General features: G+C 30.9%; 1 protein-coding gene across 2 annotated transcripts in view; it reads right to left on the minus strand.

Moving 5' to 3' along the window:
• The window catches only part of t (C45 family peptidase tan), a 52,376-nt gene that overhangs the window by 12,293 nt on the left and 19,649 nt on the right, over positions 1-20,434 (minus strand). Inside the window, exons 1-2 of one of the 2 annotated variants that reach the window (XM_068767006.1) lie at positions 3,435-3,538; positions 45-136 (exon numbers count right to left, since the gene is read on the minus strand). In XM_068767006.1, coding sequence (XP_068623107.1) covers positions 45-136; positions 3,435-3,450 — 108 coding nt within the window. In that variant the 5' untranslated portion in view covers positions 3,451-3,538. Of the gene's footprint in view, positions 1-44; positions 137-3,434; positions 3,539-20,434 lie in introns of those variants that run through there. The other variant, XM_068766924.1, reaches the window with a different exon arrangement.

Genomic DNA, 20,434 nt, shown 5'->3' on the forward strand with positions numbered 1-20,434 from the left:
TGACTAAGTTAAAGTATTAAACAAAAAATATATATAAAAATTACCACATCGTATCCGATTTCATAATGGGAACCTTGGAGGTAAATGACGGGAACTACACGTCGCCGTCCGATGTGCTTCTCACCCATAGAATTACCTGTAACAAATGCGATCGTAACATTTATATTTTACATTTACAAATTAGCTTTGACTTTGAAATATATACATATTTGAACGACTTTAACTAGTGTCAGATTATAGATGTAAAAGCATATACGGAAGAATGTGTAGTTCATTTGTCAACAAAAATATTTAAATATTTTTCACATATGTCCAATCATCCTGTATAAAGAGATAACTCTAAAATATGTTACATTAATATTTTTTTTAATTTTGGAATACTAGAGGCCAATAACTTCTGACAGTACAAAGTCTGCAAAGACAGATAGCAAACAATAATTAAATACAAAATGTAGTTTTAGAAAGAATATTGAAAACGCTGTTATTACTATACGTATATATACGAAAATGTTGACTTCTGCATACATTACATAAACAGGAAATTAGCTATATGGTGATGACATTGATGATGATTGTATTAAAAACTATTATATGAAAGCAGATTCGAAAATACTTCAAAGAACTGGCAGGCTATAAAAATAAAAGGAAAAAGGAAATATAAAGAAAAAAACTATGATTTGAAATAAGAATATTTACTGCGTTTTATTTATAGAAAGGTCATGCTCCCTCAAGTCAAAGTGACTATTTGTGCGATAAAATAAAAAAAAATGAACAAATAATACACGTAACAATATAAACTAATTATTGTTATTAATAAATGACATAATCAAGTAATCAATAAGTAAACTGTTTAAGATTAAGTCTTAATTAATATGCGTATAACAGTTAAAGTTTTTTTTATTACCAATTATTACTGTCCGCATATAAAATTTAGACCCTTAAAGACTCGTGTCCGTTGTCAATGGTTTTTACTTGTGTTTTGTCTCCATTCTTAATGATAAATAAGGTAAGCACGTGTTCTGGCCAACAGTACTGAGACGATATATATTATTTATTAGTTGTAGTGTTAACACTGAGTTAAAACTGAGACACATTGTTAATAGCATTATAAGCAAAGAAAAGTTATAAATGTAATATTATTAATAGCTTTTAGCAGAAATATCCTAAAAAAATTAAATTAAAAACTAGTAATACCATTACGACAATATGTTTAGTTAAAACGGCTATTTTAACTGCTATAGCTTCTTTAAATATGCTCAATAAATAATCACTTAAAGAAATGTTCGAGAGATGTTCGGCGCTGCAAAGTTTTTTTTTTACTAGCTTCATCGAACTGAGAACACACGGATACGGAATCCACGTGGTAAAAATTTATATTATAATAAATCGTGACTTGCTTAGACGAATGTGCAGCTAAATGTAGCTATTGGGTTTGATTGTTTAACGTTGCCTCTACTCTATGTAGAACCATAGACAACTACGTTTTAGATTTCTCAACCGGATTGAATTACGAATGAGGAGGTCTGTAGACAAATGAAAGTAACCGATATAGCTCATTGGCGAGTTGAGGTACTAGTGAAAAGACCAAATAGCTCGAGAACGGGTGTCCGTTGGGACCTTCAGGGTTCTGGAGTGGAAACCACGGATCGGCAAGAGCATCGTTCGACGTTCTTGTATTTACCGCTTTAATGATTTTATACCTATGACCAATCGTCCGACATAAACTCTCGTTTTAGAGTTTTATAGTTGCCTTTGCCTCAACTGCAAACAACTTTTCATAAAAACAAAACATTGTTTTGTAGTACTCTACCATGCTATCGCGGATCAGCTGGGGTTGATTAAGGTCATAGTGTAGAGACCATATAGCAAGCACAGAGGAGAATTTTCGCCACTCTGAATCCATTTCTATCGGTGTTATTGAAAATTTATGATAAGCAATGTATGTCCTTCTCCTGGATTGATGATGATGACAATAATCCCTCTGTTTAGCTGTCGGAAGAGACGCCGAATTGTAGTTCCGTGGTCTCCAGAATCTCACCATCTTCAAATTGTCAACTTCAAGGGATTTTATGTGGCAGCGTTTTTATAATAGGTACGATTAAGGTCAACCTTGGTTTGCCCCGGCTCAGGTCGTTACATGAATAATTTACGCGGACTGGAAGCCTCCAAAATCTTAAGTGGATGTTCCATGGAGCGACAAGCTGCAAGAACCATCGAGATGGAACTGTGGACGATATAACCTTCATTGTATGAACCACTATCAAACTATTATAAATACGATATGTGCGCATTATAAAACACTTCTTACAAGTGCAGACACCAATTCAACAAATTAGTAGAATGAACTTGTTAAGCTTTTTTTTGTTACGATCGGTCACTCTTAAATACTTAGTTTCATTGGTATTCATTCAAACATTCATTCATCATTCACGTCAGCCGATAGACTTCTACTATAAGCCTCCCCCGAAATATCGGCATAATGACCGATCTTGCGCTGCCTGTACATGTATATTGTAATAAAAATGTATATAAATATATATATATATTTAAAACATTTTTATGTAGTTTATTAAGTAACGGCTTTGCGATTGGATCTAGTAACTACTGGCAAAAAAAAGAATTAGTAATGAAAAGTCTACAAATAATAATAGTATTAAATTTGACTACAAAGTCAAGCCCATAAACCTTTCTGCATATATATCATTAAGAAATTATATTTACAGTCTTAAGTATAAATACATATCATTTATATAATAAGAAAACACGTCGATGTCATTTACTATTTGCTGTTATTTGCATATAATACTTATCTATTATGATAAAATCTCATAATGTACCTATTAGTAAAACAACATATAAGATAACATTCATTTTAATTGCAATAATTGAAATCGCGCGTAGCTTAATTATTAAAACTTTTAAAATAAACTATTGTAAACATGACTTGGAAATATTAAAATTTAAAAAAAGTTGAATGATCTTTACGAAATTTCCGCTGTATGTTATGATTTTAAGTCGTAATATTTTTTCGTCATTGTTTATTAAAATTATACGTAAATAAAAAGAGACAATGTGTTTACGCGGAATAAATTTAAATATTTTTTTTCATAATGAGAACGTTTAATTGAGTATTCTCCTTTTCCATTTTTTTAATATTACAATTATATTCATATTTATAAAGACATTTAAAGGCGTCAAATAAAAATAACACTAATTAAAAACAGTCGTATCGTAACACAAATCTACATAAATATTTACACTTTTTTAAAATAAACTAGATGATGTATGTCATTTGATCGCTTAAATTAAAAGTGATATAAACCGTTACAGTTCGTTCAATTTTAGTTTAAGAAACGTTTCTAAAACGACAAATTACTAAAAATAATTTGGCCTTGCCGAACTAAAATCAGCCTTGAAAAACAGGGTGCACTCACCGTTTAATTCCCTCATTATTATAATGAAGTTAAAAATGTAATTATAAGTTTATAAGTGTCGTATTTTTTGAATTCGGAACGCGCAAGAGACCGTTCATCGACGGTGGCGCGATAGACACTGTTCACTGTTGATAGAGCCTATTGTATAATATACTTATTGCAACGAACAACTGATCAAGGATAAGCTGAAATGCTATTAAATTGTTAACTCCTTGGAGAATATCTCTAAGAAAATATCTGAAGTCGGACGATTAATACATAAATATAAAGTTTATATATTCTACGCTGTTGTGAATTGAACCATATATGGTCAGTAAATTTTCTAAACGATTAAAATAAAATCCTTGAAATTTTCGAAATGTAACAAATCGATAAGGTCACAAGTACGTTTGAATTATTTATATATGAACAAGGTTCATAATAACGTAAGAGCAAATTAATATGTTTAAACAAAGTAACGAATAGTTTGTTTCGATCGAATAGGAAAATGAAATTTCCACGAGATAAACGAATGAAAACCTGGAAGACGTTGCTCATTGGAACAACAACATCTTTGAAAACTCACGAGTAATTTTCTATGCTGCATCGGGTTTCGCTGACTCTTTCGAATTTTGATATTAAATTCAATTACACAAATTGATATTTTTTGTATAAAAAAGTCAGAGAAAAATTACTAAGAAATGATAAATTTTTTTAGTAATTAATCTGATCACTTCAAACAAAAAGAATGAATCTTTAGAGAGATTATTTATCATTTAGATGTCATTCGTGAATTTTTATTATATTTAATTTTTTAAAAAATATTATGAATACCTTGTATTTAACTTATGTATTAAAAATCATTTTATCCTTTTAATCATTTTTTATTTAAAAAAAAATTATTTTACGAAAATTTTTATTTTAAAATTTTTTAGCAGCATCGCTCACTTTTTATCGCACCCAAAATGTATTTATTCATTTTAAACCGAGTCAATAAATAAGTAATCACTTTGTAATAAATTATTTTTACATGTTAAAATAACTATTTTCATTGGTATGCAAAAGTCTAATTATTTATGATTGTATTTTATTATATTTAATTTGGTCTTATTAACTTTCGTACGTTGTATCACAAAATAAAGTAATTTTTTTTATGTTAGTGTTGAACGAAAGCCATTCCATAAGTTATATCTTCGTCGTCGTTTCACGCCCATTGGAAGTCAAAGCCCAAAAAATATCTATGGGGGGAAATACCATAATTGCCACGCTTGGCAAGCGGGTTGCAGATCGCAGTAATGCCATACTGCGATCTGCAACCTAAACATATTTGAGGCAGAGTACGCTACTGAGCATCCTCTGGAAACTTCTTTGTGAGCATTTGCTATTCGACATAATTAACGTACGAAGTGTGAATTATAAAAGATTGTATCCCGGGAATCTATCTCGCGATATAAGATCGCAAATTGAATCCTCTACCGCTTGGTTACCACTGATCTTTTTTAACATATATCTTATAAATCAATTATAATACATATTTTTAAGGTAGTATGATTTATTTATTGCTTTTTCGGGATTGAGCTTAAGACTAAAGACTTTAAATTATTGGCTATTATTGGCGCATAGCGATACCTAACTTGTTAAAATAAAATCAAGTTCTTAAAAATCGGTTACATTTCATCCTAAATGTCATAGGAACTGATTTAAAGCTTACGTTATATTTATATAACCAATGTTATTCAAAGGTTAAGTTTATAAATGTTAATATTTAATTGCGTCTTAGCAATTACAAAATCATTAAAATTCGTCTAAATAATAATTACTTATTTTTAAAAATATACTAGTGGTTACTATTTTGAAAATTGTATAAGACGTGCAAGGTTCTGTAGTATTTCTCGCAAAATATTTGACATAAACAGATATATTTCATTGCGATAGATATGTTATTGCATTGGTACGTCGATAGTTCTCTGTGAATTAATATTTGTGGAAAAAAAGAATTACAGACAACAAAATGTATTAGTTTTTTTTTGGATCAGACTGTTACTGCTACCCAAATAGCATTTGCAGACTCCGCGGGTTTACGGCGGCAAAGTGCAGAGGGCGCCAGGCGTAAGACCTTTCTTAAGGTAGAGAAGCTCGAAGGCTTTTAGAGGAAGGAGTGTCTACGTTTGAGGATTCCCATGAGGGGACACCAGCTTGCGCTGTCACTTATCAATGATATGCGCCTAGCATTCCAAAAAAAGAGCACCCGAGAGGGCCAAAACTTGACAAGATCGATTGCGCTGCAAGAAAAAGTGACGGTAGAAACTCAGGCTTCTATCTATAATTTGGGTTGGCATCACGTGATATACGTTCAAGCTTCGTTTCCGACGAGACCGGTTTATTATCGAATGGCGACGATGATGGTGTGTCTTATTGTCGTCGCTTCGTCTGGAAACTCAACTACGTGTTTCAGTCTTAAGACGTTGTGGCATTTGGATCTGCCGGTGGTGTCAGTAAATTTGTTTGTTGATAGAGGAAAGTTGGAAAGAGGCTGTGCGCCTAAGTCGTCTTTCTACGCGTGCTTTCAACGAACGCGCTCAAAGTGAGTTTGTCATCCAAGACGACACCTAGATAACGGGTTTGAGTCATTCATATACTGTACTAATAAAGGTGATCGGAGCTAGTAGAAAGAAGTCGTTGCGTTTCAAAAAGATTGCCGCGCTTTTGTAGGGATTAATATCGATTCTATATTTCCGGAACTATCGTCCTAAGATGTTGGTTGCGGTCTGGAGGCTTTTAGTGATGGCGCTGGTGGTATATCAGAAGTGTAAATGTTAGATTTAAGTGCGAATAGATGGGCCCATACGCCTCTTTTTTGTCATTTATGATATTTCACTGCCTTGAGATAAAGCCGTCAATTTATAATTTTCTAAAATAACTAAAATGTATTAACGTTATTTATCTTTTGATTTTAGTTCCCTGTTAGTTTTATAATTTTTATTAATATTTCTTGAATTATAAATAATTGTCGTAATAGTTTACGTAAACATAAAGATGTATAAATATAATATATGTAATATATTATAAATATGATAACATTAAACAAAGCAACGTTAATCAAAAAGGGAGGAGATGAACGACACATTGGCCTGCGTTGTGATATGCCTTATCAATAATAATACTATACATTCCTTGCGGATATATTTATAGCGTCTTTTACTTTACTAGAATGATGTTCTTTTATTTAAAAAAAGAAGACTGTCTATGGTTCTTTAATTGTACTATATTTATGTTATACAATAGACAAAAGAAGTATTTTATTTTGTGTAAGGATAATTACATCTTTTGTCAAAAAACGATTAAAGTACTTATATAATAAAGGCGGAAATTATATACCTTAATAAATGATCATAGATTGTTATTTTTACGGTTTATTTTTTTTATTATATTTCATTTGTACTTATTACATAAAGTGAGAATCACACTTAAATGCCTATAACTATATACAGCTAATGCAAAAACAGGTAGCAGCAGCAGTCATTGCTGGGCGGCCTTCGCTCTTCCAGACAACCATAAGAAGGAATCACATACATTAATTACATGAATAAATAAATACAAACATATACTTAGTGATACCATAAATATTGTTACAGAGGAAAACAACATTTTCTATTCTGTTACATTTATTACTATAACTCTGTGTTAGTTTAATACATTAAAATAAAATTATTTAATATCTATTACGCTTATTCGAAGTGGTCATCATTAGCTGCAATACAGTCCTTTAAACTTTGAGGCAAGTATTAATACACATGCACTCTTTCCATGGGAAAATTCTTCGATTTAGATCATATTAACATGGAATTTAGAGCGCCTTACACTCAATGTTCCATTATGTAAATTTTTTCATTCGTAAATTTAATGTTTTTGTAAGCTCCGTTTCCGTATGTCTAAGTAATTGTTTTAATTTTACCACCCAATTCTTTTTTAAATTATCAGTTAAGAAATGACTAGCGCGTCGCTTATATACTGCAAGTACTAAGTCATCTTTTAAAATACGCGACATGGTTCTCGAAGCTGTCTTCGTCTCTCGAGATAAAATCTTTTTTTTTTGGCAGAATTTATTCTAACTCTTTCCCTTATTGCTTTGATCACCTTTTTCGTATAAACACCACGTGGATGGCCAGATATTTTTCTGTCATAAACAGGGGAGGTTTCATTGCACCTATCAATAGCAGAGCTATATACAAGTATTTGACCAATACTAAACGCATGTAGGTATTAAAAATGGATTTGGCACCATACCTCCTTTATGTAATGCAATTTCACAGCGATTTGGTTCTCTTTATCACCACACACCATTTTACTGTCACGAAATATTTTAAAAATCAAAATTATTTTAATTATAAAAGATATATAACGATAGATTCTATTTTTACCTATATGTATATATATGCATACACATATAAATATATATACATATACATACATATATATAAACATGTGTATATGTATATAAATATATGTTTTACAATAAGTAATTGATTTATTATTAAAGACGACTAGAATTTCCTGTGCCATAACTTGTATATACAGGAATTTGAAACAAAAGGGCAAATACTGGAGAAATAAAGATGTTTCCGGACTTTTTATTAGCGGAAAAAGAATTACTGCATGAGAAACTAATGGTAATTTATACACGTACACTGTTTTATTCCGATATGGCGCTATGAGAACATATGCTTAGCTATTTGTGAAGAGTATCTTAAAATAGTTTAATTTTATAAGATAACAGTGCGAGTTTTTGGAACAACATTTTATGTGTCTTAGGGGATCGATCATGGAATAGACATTACATCAACATTTGGTGAACATTTTGAGAGGAAATAAGTCTGGCCATGGTCTCTTAACCTCCATTAATAATACTGGACAGTATTTTATTAATTAATTCATAATAAATACTAGACTGAGTTAAAATAGCACTAGTTTAACCGCATTCTTGTAACGAATACACACAGACGTATGTAGCGAGTGTCAACAAAAGTAGAGAAATCTAAAGATGAGTTTACATATGATTATTTAATGAAAAGGTGCGTAAGAATATGTTATTTTTAATGTATTTCAAGAATTAGACGTTATCGAATTTTCTATCAATTTCAAGATTTTTTTTCATTAATAACAAACTTTTATGTTAATACGGCTAAAGTGAAAATTAGTCCAAATACATGTCAAGTTATGCGTCATGAATTTTTTTCTGTTTACAATTAAAAAAGAACAATAAAACTGGACAAAATGGGTACTAAAAATTCAAACTTACATCATCGTGTATAAATATTATCTCCTTATCTAAGAATGTGTTTACATGAGAGCAAAATGTCAATCTAAATCTACAATTCTCACGGCGTGTATACGTTTTCTTTAGTTCATGTTGAATGTTCCTGTTTACATTTAAATAAAAAGTATGTACATATAGCTAAAGAGCTATTAACCTATGAATTAAGTTTGATTTTTTTTGGTAATATCTTTGTTTAGCAAATATAGTAGGATTCTTATTGGCATTGTATAGCAGTAATATAAGAGCGCTTATAATGATAATTAAAAAATAAAAATAATGTCGAATGAGTATAAAAGCGTTCATTTATCAATTTGACAGATATGTCTGTAACGTTAGCTGGTATTTTTTCTAATAACTTGATTTTTAATCAGTTAGGAAACTGATATTTCTATTTTGTACAAAAGTCTAAAAAGAATTTTATTATTAAATATTTAATGCCTATACGTGCTATAATACATCAGACTTATCTTGATTAAATTCTCCACGTTCCACCTTCGTCCTTTGAATACTAAGATTCGTAACCCCTTCGTACTTATATTTACTAGACTTAAAACGCCTACTTTTGGTATCATAAGGTCACGATATTTACATCTTCATAGTTAAGGACCCATGTGGTTAATAATCTCCGAGATGCAATTTATGATATAAGGATAGTGTAATAGTATTGACATACCTGTTACTAAAGTGATTGATTGCAAATGATATATCAATAGTGACCTTCAATAACAGATAAATAATGCCAGATTTCCAGTAATCGGTTTCAGATTTAAAATCACATCGCGTCACGGTAAATGATTTATTTCAATACGAATATTTATTTTACTTAAAGTCATAGGGGTTTAATGAATAATTAAAATGTGAATAATTAAATTTATTGCATCCCGTTACTTCCTATAATTTCGTATAGCAACCGAGAGAACTTTTACTGTGACAATTGCAATGGCATTGAAGTATGTACAATAAATATAACTGTTACTTAAGCCGTTCCACCGATCAGTGAAATGTGATTCTGTATTTCGTAACCAAACATAATACTCTACGGATATTTCGTATTGTATTGTTTATATTCAAATTTCACATGACGTAACGGATCTTGACATGGGATAACGGTGCGATGAACATAGATTGCAGAATAGTTATTTAACTAATGATTTGCTTTGACGACTGTATAACTGCCTAAGTATAGCTATAGAGTTTGATTGTTAGATGTCGACTGTATTCGAAGCCGTGTCTGTTCTGAATGCATCGGGAGGTATATGTTCAGGGATGAGGTGATTCGTAGACGAAAGAGAGTAACTGACGCGGCTCAGTGGATTAGCAAGTTGTAGTGCAGTCGTAGCAACGCTGAACCTTTAAGATGTAGGAGTGGTGACCACATACCGGCAAGTACAGCATAAGGACCTTACCCACAAAACGTAGACAGACGATTTTTTTAAAGTCAAGACACAGGAGGCAGGCTTCTTCCAAACGTAATTTAAACAGATTCAACGTAAACGCCATCATATTTTAAATGAATATATCTAACAATTCCCTGTTTAGAAATAGCAAAATTAATAATATTCTTTCATCGAATACTGAATATCAAAAATAATAATCAATTATAATTAAATTTTAAGCAAACAAGGATATTTTAATTGCTATTTATGCGAATTAATTGAAAGCGAGGCGGCCAAATTTTCCGAAACATTAAACACGAAAGTGATTCTCAATCATTACCCGTTCAAATTGGCATGTATGACTGCTGCGGTAACCGCATTCAATTATAATTTACACTGGGTTATCGTTGATTAAAATTTCCTGCACAGAATATTATTTTCATCAAACTTATATTATCTAAAATATTAGTATAGTCTGTGGAACATTACATACCCAATTATTTTTGTAATAGTAAAAGACTTATCATTAGTTTAAGATACAAATGTCTTATTTTACTCCCATGTAATGCTAATAATTTCTCGTTTAATATGTCTCATGTGAGAACTAATTACGCACAAAACATATTTATTTGCAGACCCTTTAATGAGTGTAATAAAAGGTTTTCTCGTATTGACCTGTTTTCTTCGCCTTATCTTTTTGCATTAATGATTGGTGTTAATTCAATATTGCGGTTTTTAATATCTAATATATAAAATTCTCGTGTCACGGTGTTGGAACTTGAACTCCTCTGAAACGGCTCGACCGATTTTTGTGATCCTTAGCGTGATTGTCGGCCAGGGTGGAGAATCGGCCAACATCTATTTTTCATCCCCCTAAATGTTAAGGGTAGTCCACCCCTAAATTTTTTGTTTTATTTTTTAGGCACAATTTTTTGTTTTTATTTTTTTATGACACAGCATACAAAAATACACACAACCCTAAATTTTCACCCCTCTACGATCAACCCTTATATTTTATTTGTTAATTAAAAAGTTTATTTTTTTTTTCAAAGCAACGTTTGCGGGATCAGCTAGTTTATTTATAGATACTTTACTGCATCTGTATGTATTTTAGTTTACTGTCATTATTAATATATTTATATATAGAAGTTATTTACAAAACAAACTAAAAAACAGTAAAAGATACATAAGTTCTTAACATTAACATGGTTTCACACTGTGAGTGACTGGTATATCGCAGAGAGTTGAACAGGGTACGGTGCACGGGGCTTACAATCACTTCATTTCACCGATAAGACATCTCCCCCTACCTTACAAAATATGCCTCACATTCTTCCGTATATAATATACAAATTCTCTGTAAATGTATTCCCAGTTATTTTATTAATTAGGTCGTGGTATTTGTCTACTTTAGTTGTGAGGTCTATGGGTATATTTGTTTCACAATGTTCTTAGAATTAGCAATAAATTCGTTGCAAAAGACGTCACCATATACAATGACGTAATAAATATTAATACAGATAAAATATAATTGAATGTGAGATGTTAATTTTAAGTAGAGATTCATAAAAACGCAAACGCGCATCCTTACATAGGATGTGTGACCTCCACATTTCATATATTAGTGATATTGATATATTCTCGTGCTCTCTTGTATCTTTTAAAAGACAATTTCATTCGAAATTATTGAATATATACAGTACAATTTAAACCTCATTCAAATGTGACTGCTTGCTGTGACTCGTAATTATTACTATCTGTTCTGCAGAATGCGCTGGATCATTAATCCCTGTTTTGGTAATGTTTTTGTTTTGTTTTATTATTGTTTGACTTTGATTCATTAAATGCTCTCAGTGAGATAGTTATAAGGTAACAATTGTGTCTAATTTTATTTTTCTAACTTTGCAATTTCTTGCCATTTGTTACTGTTTATCTCCATTAAAAATAAATTCTAGAATTTTGAACTTAAAACTCCAGATTTTAACGTTGAAGGTCTAGTTTGTACCTATCGAACGCAAGAGGTATGTCCTAAGTTATTCAGTTTTTACGAGACATTGTAAGAATTGTATCGCCTTAGGAATTACGTATGGTTTACACAGATAAACATTTATTACGTTATATGCATGTTAAAAATTCTTTCGATTGCAATTATTTTGTATACATGCAGCATTCTTAATAGAGCAATTCTAAATGAAGGTTCTTTGATACTTTATTTTTGAGAATATATAGTTGAAGAGAATATAGGTAGTGTTGTTGAAGGCTACTAAAAGGGTCTTCATGTTTATGAGTGTTACGTTCATGGGGGAAGGGGAACGTAAAATCTTTGCTTTGGTAAAGCAATGGTATTGCAGAAAGTAGTCTTTTCAAGGGACTTTTCTGAAGTAACGTAAGCAAACAGTTAAGGGAGTTTAGTGGGTAGAGATTCTTTGTAACTCTGTTTTTTGTCCCAGAAATCAAAATATTTTTGGACAGTACAATTTCTCTTATTATATACAGGCATTCTTCAATTTAAAATTTCGAAGGTTCTAAACGTGTCCTGATCTCAAAAAAATTCACAACCTATTCAGGCGGATATTCTGTGATCTCTTTTACAATATCCTTAGTATTGTAGTAAAATCAATTTTTTACCAACTTTTATTAAAAATACTATTTGAAATTGTAAAAGAATTTTTTTAGGTTTTAGTTTAAGGAATAATGGTTTTAAGAAATTGTGTTGCCATGTGTCGGGACAGATGTTATAACTATATGGTGTATAAATGTATAACAATATGTTTGTAATGAATTAATATGAAAAAATTAAGAAACACAGGCATTACTATCGGATATAAACATATCCGATAGTAATGCCTATGTTCCTCTACGCATCTAGTAACATAAAAATACAATTTAAATATTTCGTTTCGACGTCATACAATGTCTACACGATTTATCTCCCGCATGGGCTTTGACCGAAGCTTTACTTTGTACAATTTAGTTTTGCCCCTGCCTTCTTTTATATCAGTTTTCATTTCTTTTTTTATCAAATTTATATTATGAGGTGTAAGTTTATGTTCCTCAATTTTATAACAATTGTATAATATTATTGAAATATTTTGTCAACCAAATTCCTCTCGGTATTTACAATAGGTATTCATCTGATACTCATATTTTATTTTTAAATTAAAGTATTTTAAATGTATTTAATAGATTACGGTTTATTCAAAAACTGTTTCTGATGGTGTTAACATCACAATATTTTTTTTAATGTAAAAACTATGAAAAGAATAAAAATAATATTTTCACGTGATTAATTAAAATTAGATTGTTGAAGTATTTAGCAAATAATCAAAAATTTATTAATCATGATTTGACTGTTCTGAAGTCATACAAAAACGCCTATGAAGCGCTTGTCAAACGAGATAATTGTATATAACATATAGTAAATGGATGCTATGTTTGAAAATACAGCCTGTTCAAAAATTAATTGCTAACATTGTGAATAAAAATAAATGCTAATGCTACAATGTCGCGGCCCATCAAAATTACTTAGACGGTCAAGCTAATAATAGAATAAACTTAGAAATCTGAAATAACAACTTTTAATTGTATAATTTATGCATAAAACTAAGAACTTAATTTTGCATCGTTTGACAGTGAATAACAAAAGTCAATTTTTTAGTTGTGGTTTAGTCTATTATTATACTATATTTTTGTTCTAAAATCATTACAGCAAATGTTACAAATGATATTTGTTACTTAATAGATTGACTTGGCCAATAAACCTTTGTTTAGCTTGTAATAGGACAATAACATATTAACAAAATCGAAACATGAAGCTATTTATAGAAAATTATATCAAACGTCAACATCTTTATTTCAGTTGTTAGGGGTCTACTGCTGTACGTCGAGATCCCAATTAGATTTACAATAAGACCAGTTGGAAGCAACATTTATCTAGTTCTATGACGATCTTAACAAACTGTGAACAATATCTGTCTGAATTTTGGGTGGAGTTCCTACAATGCTCTTGCATATCCGTTATTTCCTCTGTATAACTTATAAACGAGCGGTCATCTATTCTGGGCGATATATGACGTCACCACTGCCACCATCTTGTCAATCAGCCCGTCTCTATTGGTTATTTTCGTTCTTCTACGGATCTACTCATTCTCTTTTTTCTACGCATCTCACCTCTACTGTTAAGTGGATGAGACTTTTTATAATATAGGTTCAATATTTTTTCGGTTTGATTTTTGTTTATATTATTATTTATTTCCCTTTCTAATTTTTTTTCCTAATCTCATCGGTTCTTGGCTTTATTTTAATTCTTATATGGTATTTTCCTAGTCTATTCTTGTCTCTAATTTTTTATCAGTAAGTATTTATGTGAACCTATATTTTTACGTAGTCTTTTCTTTGCTTTTTTACACACTATTGTAGAAAGCCTTACTGCTTTTACGTCTACTTTACCTTATACTACTTAATCTATTTTTAAATAATACTATTCATTTATTCTATTATTATGTAATTTCTATTATATATGCAATAAAACAGATGGCATTTGGATCTCCTCATTCTGCATAGCCGATCAGCTTCTTCGCTCACTAAGCGAAATTTGGTTTGCCAAATAATAATACATAATTAGAGATAGCTTGTGTCTCGATTCCAGAATAACTTAGTCAATTCATGGTGAGCAGTAGTGTTCTCTTAAAGTAGATCTATGATACTCGTATTCCTAATTCGAATAGACTGTCGACAAGGATCAAATAATACCTAAGCAGGTAAGGTTAACAAGGTTTAAAATGTGTATAAAGTACTTTGTATTTGCATATAAATCAAGTAATTCATCTTGATAAAGTTGATTTTATAAATGAATGATAGGCAGCGCCAAATTACGTTATTACCGCGAACGTCGTATATAGAGTTGACCCTGCTTTTAATGGCCGTGGTCGAAACACGTTAGCCAACTTTATTTTTTTTTTAAGAGTTAATTAATGATTTTTTTTATTTAACATGAAGTGTAGAATACCTTTTTATATTACTTTACACTACCTTATCCCTATATCATAGGAGTTTATTATTTAAATTTTAATGTCTTAATAGTGTGAAAATAATTTTTTTTTTTGGAATTTTACCCCTCGATTTTCGAGATGATAAGTAAGGTAATAAAGTAATCAACTTGGTTTAGCTCGGAATGTCAAGTTGTATTGACAGTGGGCAGGCTACTTAGCGTGCAGAATAGATACCCGCTGGGGCCTTTAGGTTCTGGAGCGGTGACGTCAGACTGGCAAGCGCAGACTTGCACGTCGATCACCAAGTGAGGAGATGGACTTGTTAAGTCATTGAAAGACGCTAGATGTAGGCCGCTTTCGACTGCCTGCATGGGATTGCCCATTAGAAATATATGGTGATGGTTTATGTGCATCAGTGGATGCCCTACGGCTAAAATATTGATAAAGTAACGCGGTCTGTATGTTTGAAATGTTACACAGTGGTATTTTACAAAATTGTACACAGAAACTCATGTAAGCTCCTAGTTTTGAGAACTCATTTTGAATAAGGAACAAAAACAAACAGTATAACAACTACTATCATAAGACGTACCTATATTCCACATTGTTACCGGTTTATTTTATTTTAAATGGATTTTATTTAGATAATTGTTAATTTTTATTTATAACGAATATCTTTTGCTACTAACTTAAGTGTAAGAGAACCAACACTAACGTCTATTTGGTGGAATATTTAAGAATATTATAATTTATTTTGTGGTAAATAAATAAAATATGTATATCTTCAAAAAAAAAAAATTAAATATACCTCAAATTATTGGATTTATTAACAGTACATTTGAGTGTGAATTTATATATTACTGTTATTTGATTTTGATATTTTAGAAGGCGCTTCCAGTAAATATACATACATATATAGTTCTTTATTAGAGTATAATATTTAGTTTTCAAAATTTGTGCATATTTCAATAAGGTCGTCATTCGACCATGTCTGGACATTAGACAGAGGTCGGTAAAATTGATATTTCGAGTTCTGTATTCAAAATTCATAAAAATACGTAAATGCACATTCCAAAATGTCATTTAATTTTTGTAGAAAACTCAAGGTGGTCATGTTTAGATAGATTATCAAAATTTTGATGATTGTTGCAGTCTGAACATGTGACTACAAGGAAAAATTACGGGATTAATTATAATAGTGAGTGTTTAGTTTTGGGGAAGAAAAGGTAATATACGTAATTTTCTACTAAGCTATCAATATAAACTTTATGTTATTTGAGTGAAATAACTTAAGGTTAAGTGGAATGATGATCAGGTCTAAACTTTTAGTCTAAACTAGAGATGAAAGAAACACAAATACTCATACACCAGTGTATTAATCCTGTGGGTAAACGTTATATTAAGTGTTTGTCTATGATCACCACTCCAGAACCTCAAAGCTCCAGCGGCCATCTGTTCTACGTGCTATATGGACATCTCTCCGCAACTTCATCTTGCCATTCTACTAGGCCAATTTGGTTACTATTTTTCGTCTAAGAATGACACAGCGATAATGTATTTCCAAATATAGTTCTAATTAATTATTAACCTGTCAACTGCCTTTGGACATATATGCGCGCAACGACGGAAACGAAATAGGCTACATTATACTGAATTACCCTAAAAATACAGTTTAAAATCGCTTGCTTTGGATATACCACAGACCACAGGATTATAAAAAATAATATTTCATTTTAAAAAAATCATTCCCAAAGGTTAAGCAAATTCTTATTTTGAACGTATTATATATACCAAAAGTATTATAATTACGTTTTTTTATCAGGTATAAGGATGAAAAAATGCAAATGTGACTTTATAATTTATTCTGCGGCAATGTTTTTTAAGAATGATGGGCAAAGGTTGGCCTTCGCTCGGTATTTTTATTTTGAAATAATAAACAATGTTCAAAGTAGACGTAAACATAATACTCGTATTTGATCACGTGTCGTTTGGGTGTAAAATAGTAAATACAATGTAATTTTAATAATAATGGAGGAATTCTTTACAAGAGGTGTTAAACTATTTTTATCTTATGTTTAACAGAATTTCGTATTAGTTTCGAACTGAATTTCTTTTGCGTCTAATTCTACTGGTTTTGAAAATTACTTCGGGTTAAAAATTTTGAATATTTTAAAAATGGAATGTTTTATGTACAGTTATAAAAACGTAACTTATTCGGCGAAAAGGATTTTAATACGCTGTGATTATGTTAAATACGTGTATAAAACGATACTGAATATACAAGCTCATGATATGAAAATTTCAGCTGAGGTTTGGTTTTCTCAAAATGTTTAACACGTTTTGAGTGGCAACCACTCATTATACTTCATAAAATAATAAATCTAAATTTTTACGCCGAATTAATATAGTTTAGAAGAAAACTCGAGAAATAGAACATTTTGTTCAAATTTTTATTGAGGCACTAGGATGTTTTTTATAGAGAAAAAACATGTAAAAAGAAGACTTTTCGTTTTCTATGCAAACCAAAATAAACAAAACATCTGTACAACAAACAGTTGTCAAACATTAAACATCAAATAAAGTAAAAAAGCGTACTAACACGTAATGAAAAAATATAGTACATGACGTATTACAGTAGATATATAATCACAATTTTACTACTCTTGCGTATAAGAAAGAAAACTTATTTTTATACGCTTGCTTATTATTGAGACATTATATATCAATATATAAACTAATAATTCTAGAACACTTCATATTTATTTATTGTAGACGTTAATGAATTTAAATTAATTGTGAACTCCTATCAAAAATGTTTCTCGTATTTAAGTAGCGGTGGTAGGTTTGATTCCCGAGATGCAATCTCATATATTTCACGCTGTGCTTTAATTATATAGGATTACTACTGTTCAATAAAAGTTTCCAGAGGATGGGTAACAGTGTCGATGATAGTATATCCTCCCATAGATTATTTTTGGGGAAAGTCTATGCCTAGCAGTGGACTTCTGTAGGCTAAAACGACGACGACGACCAGTCGACTCTTTAATTCTAGACTGAATTAACATAACAATCTGATATATTCATTTAATACGAAAAGGCTTTCTCATTATACTTATTTCGCTTTTAGGTAATACCTTTTAAAGTTTATGCAACGTTTATTTATATCTTATAGTGTCATTACAAGCTAAAAATACTTTCAATAATATAAAGGTCGAATAATGCTTTTAACAAAGTTCTTTACGCCTCGTTGTTTTTAAATATCGACTGCAAGGATACGATTATTAAAGATAAAGGTGGATTATAAAAAAATCTTTTTAAAAGCCAAACTGTAAAAGATCCTTTTTATTTTAGAAATTTAGTGATAATGTTTTTGTTGCGTCAAAACTTCATTTTTAAAATATATAATTGTAGATAAGACAATATTGTAATGTTATGACGGGCCCCTACAAACCTATGGAATCTGCCAATAGGGTAACAGTCTTAAAAATCGTATACAACAACCGCAGTGTTTCTTGTAGCAAATGGTAGTGCGTAATATTCAATGTGTTCCAGTTTAAATGGCAAACAATTATTCATGTCTTAAAAACTTTAAAGAGGTGAATGTATAACTCATTTGCTGTCAATTAATGTATGATAATAATAAATAACGTAGTAATAATATAGTTAAAAAAAAAAACATTTTTAAAATTCGAACTATTGTTTATTATCAGCTGATTTTATACTGCCAGGAGTTTATGACATATTCCATGCCAATAGAATAAACAAATAAATGATACATACTTTATACAGGTTGATTGGAAATAGATGTAAAACATTTTGCTGACAAATGAGCTCGTTAAGGCCGTCAGACGACGCTTGATGTAGGTCGCTTCCTTCCGGTCCCATGGGAAATTCAGGAAGAGTGCTATACTCAAGAGTGGACGTCGTACAGCCATGATGATGATTATGGTGACTACTTTTCTCATCATCAGAATCGGTGTGAAGACTTTTATGAATGCAAGTTAAACTTACCAATTTTGTTGTCTTGTCCTTGACTCCTTGACTCATCGAAGGAGATACTACGACTTAAAACAATGCTACTTTGAAACAGTTTAGCGGATCCGTGTTTCTTTTAAACGCTTAATGACTGTGGCACTACGGTTAAGAGATAAAAACAATGTTGTACGAAATATATATAGATTGAAGGTTGTGCTTCACGTCTTGCTTATATGTGGTTGTTTATAAATCGTTCGTTGTATTATTTAAGTGTTTATCTTTTAGATTTACTAATTTTAATATCACTTATTGAATCATTGGTAAATTGTTTTATTTTATTATAATTTAAAATGTATTAACTAACTAAATTTATTTAATTATGTATATTTGAAATATTTTTGTGGTCTACTTATTAATTTACGCAACTTTTCATAATATATATTATAATTTAGTAAGAAATAATTTTAAACGAGTTAAATGCAATGTTACGAATAAGACGAAAAACGGGTCTACTTCTGTAGACCCGTTTTATGGTATTGGTCTACAGAAGTAGACCCGTTTTATGTCGTTTGACCAGTTGTTCGTTGACCCGACTAGCCGAGGTTTCTTCGGGTACTTCTTGACCAAATAGTATTTGTAGATTTCGCAGGTTCGAAGTGGCAGGACGTAGAGGGCGCGTCGTATTAGATTTTATTTTTGGTACCAAAGCTGGGGGAGCCAAGACCGAAAGATCACTTCGGTGAACCCTCCATGGAGTTACTACCCTCAAGGGAGGTTGGGCACGAGAGGACCGCACCTCGACCTCGAAGTTTACTACCTGGTTAACATTACGACCTCTTTGAAAAATAATGATCGCTGGCTGAAAAGTGTAGGAGAAAACCTTTGTTTAGAATGATAGGGTACTGATATCCCGCGACACGCGAGCCGACTTTGATACCTACGAAGCCCACGAAGTTTACAAATGGTTTTTTAGCCAACGGTCAAACAATATTTAATAATGAATAGTTTTGTTAGAGGATTAGTATACGTAATAGACTGACCACATTTTCATTAGTATAAAAATAGTACAAAAGTATATTATAAGAACATTTCTACATTTAACTGGAAAAAGAGGAATCTCTTTGCTATTAGTAAGTCATTAGTTGGTTTTATATTTATGTTCTATTTTTAATGTAGGATCGTTTTAGTTTTTGGTATAATTTGTATTGTAGTATCGGTGATGTAGAAGGTAAAAGTGCTAGATGACGGTCACACATGTTATATGGTCACACGTGATCACACACGGTTTTGACACAGTAACACAAGCGTGTACGGTGTTACACGCATTTATAAAACTTTATTTAACAGAAAAGCCTGGAGAAT

The sequence above is a fragment of the Battus philenor genome, unplaced genomic scaffold, assembly GCF_028537555.1.
Source record: "Battus philenor isolate CCGP_79_NKW_IND1 unplaced genomic scaffold, ilBatPhil1.0.hap1 SCAF_1, whole genome shotgun sequence".
Taxonomy (NCBI): domain Eukaryota; kingdom Metazoa; phylum Arthropoda; class Insecta; order Lepidoptera; family Papilionidae; genus Battus; species Battus philenor.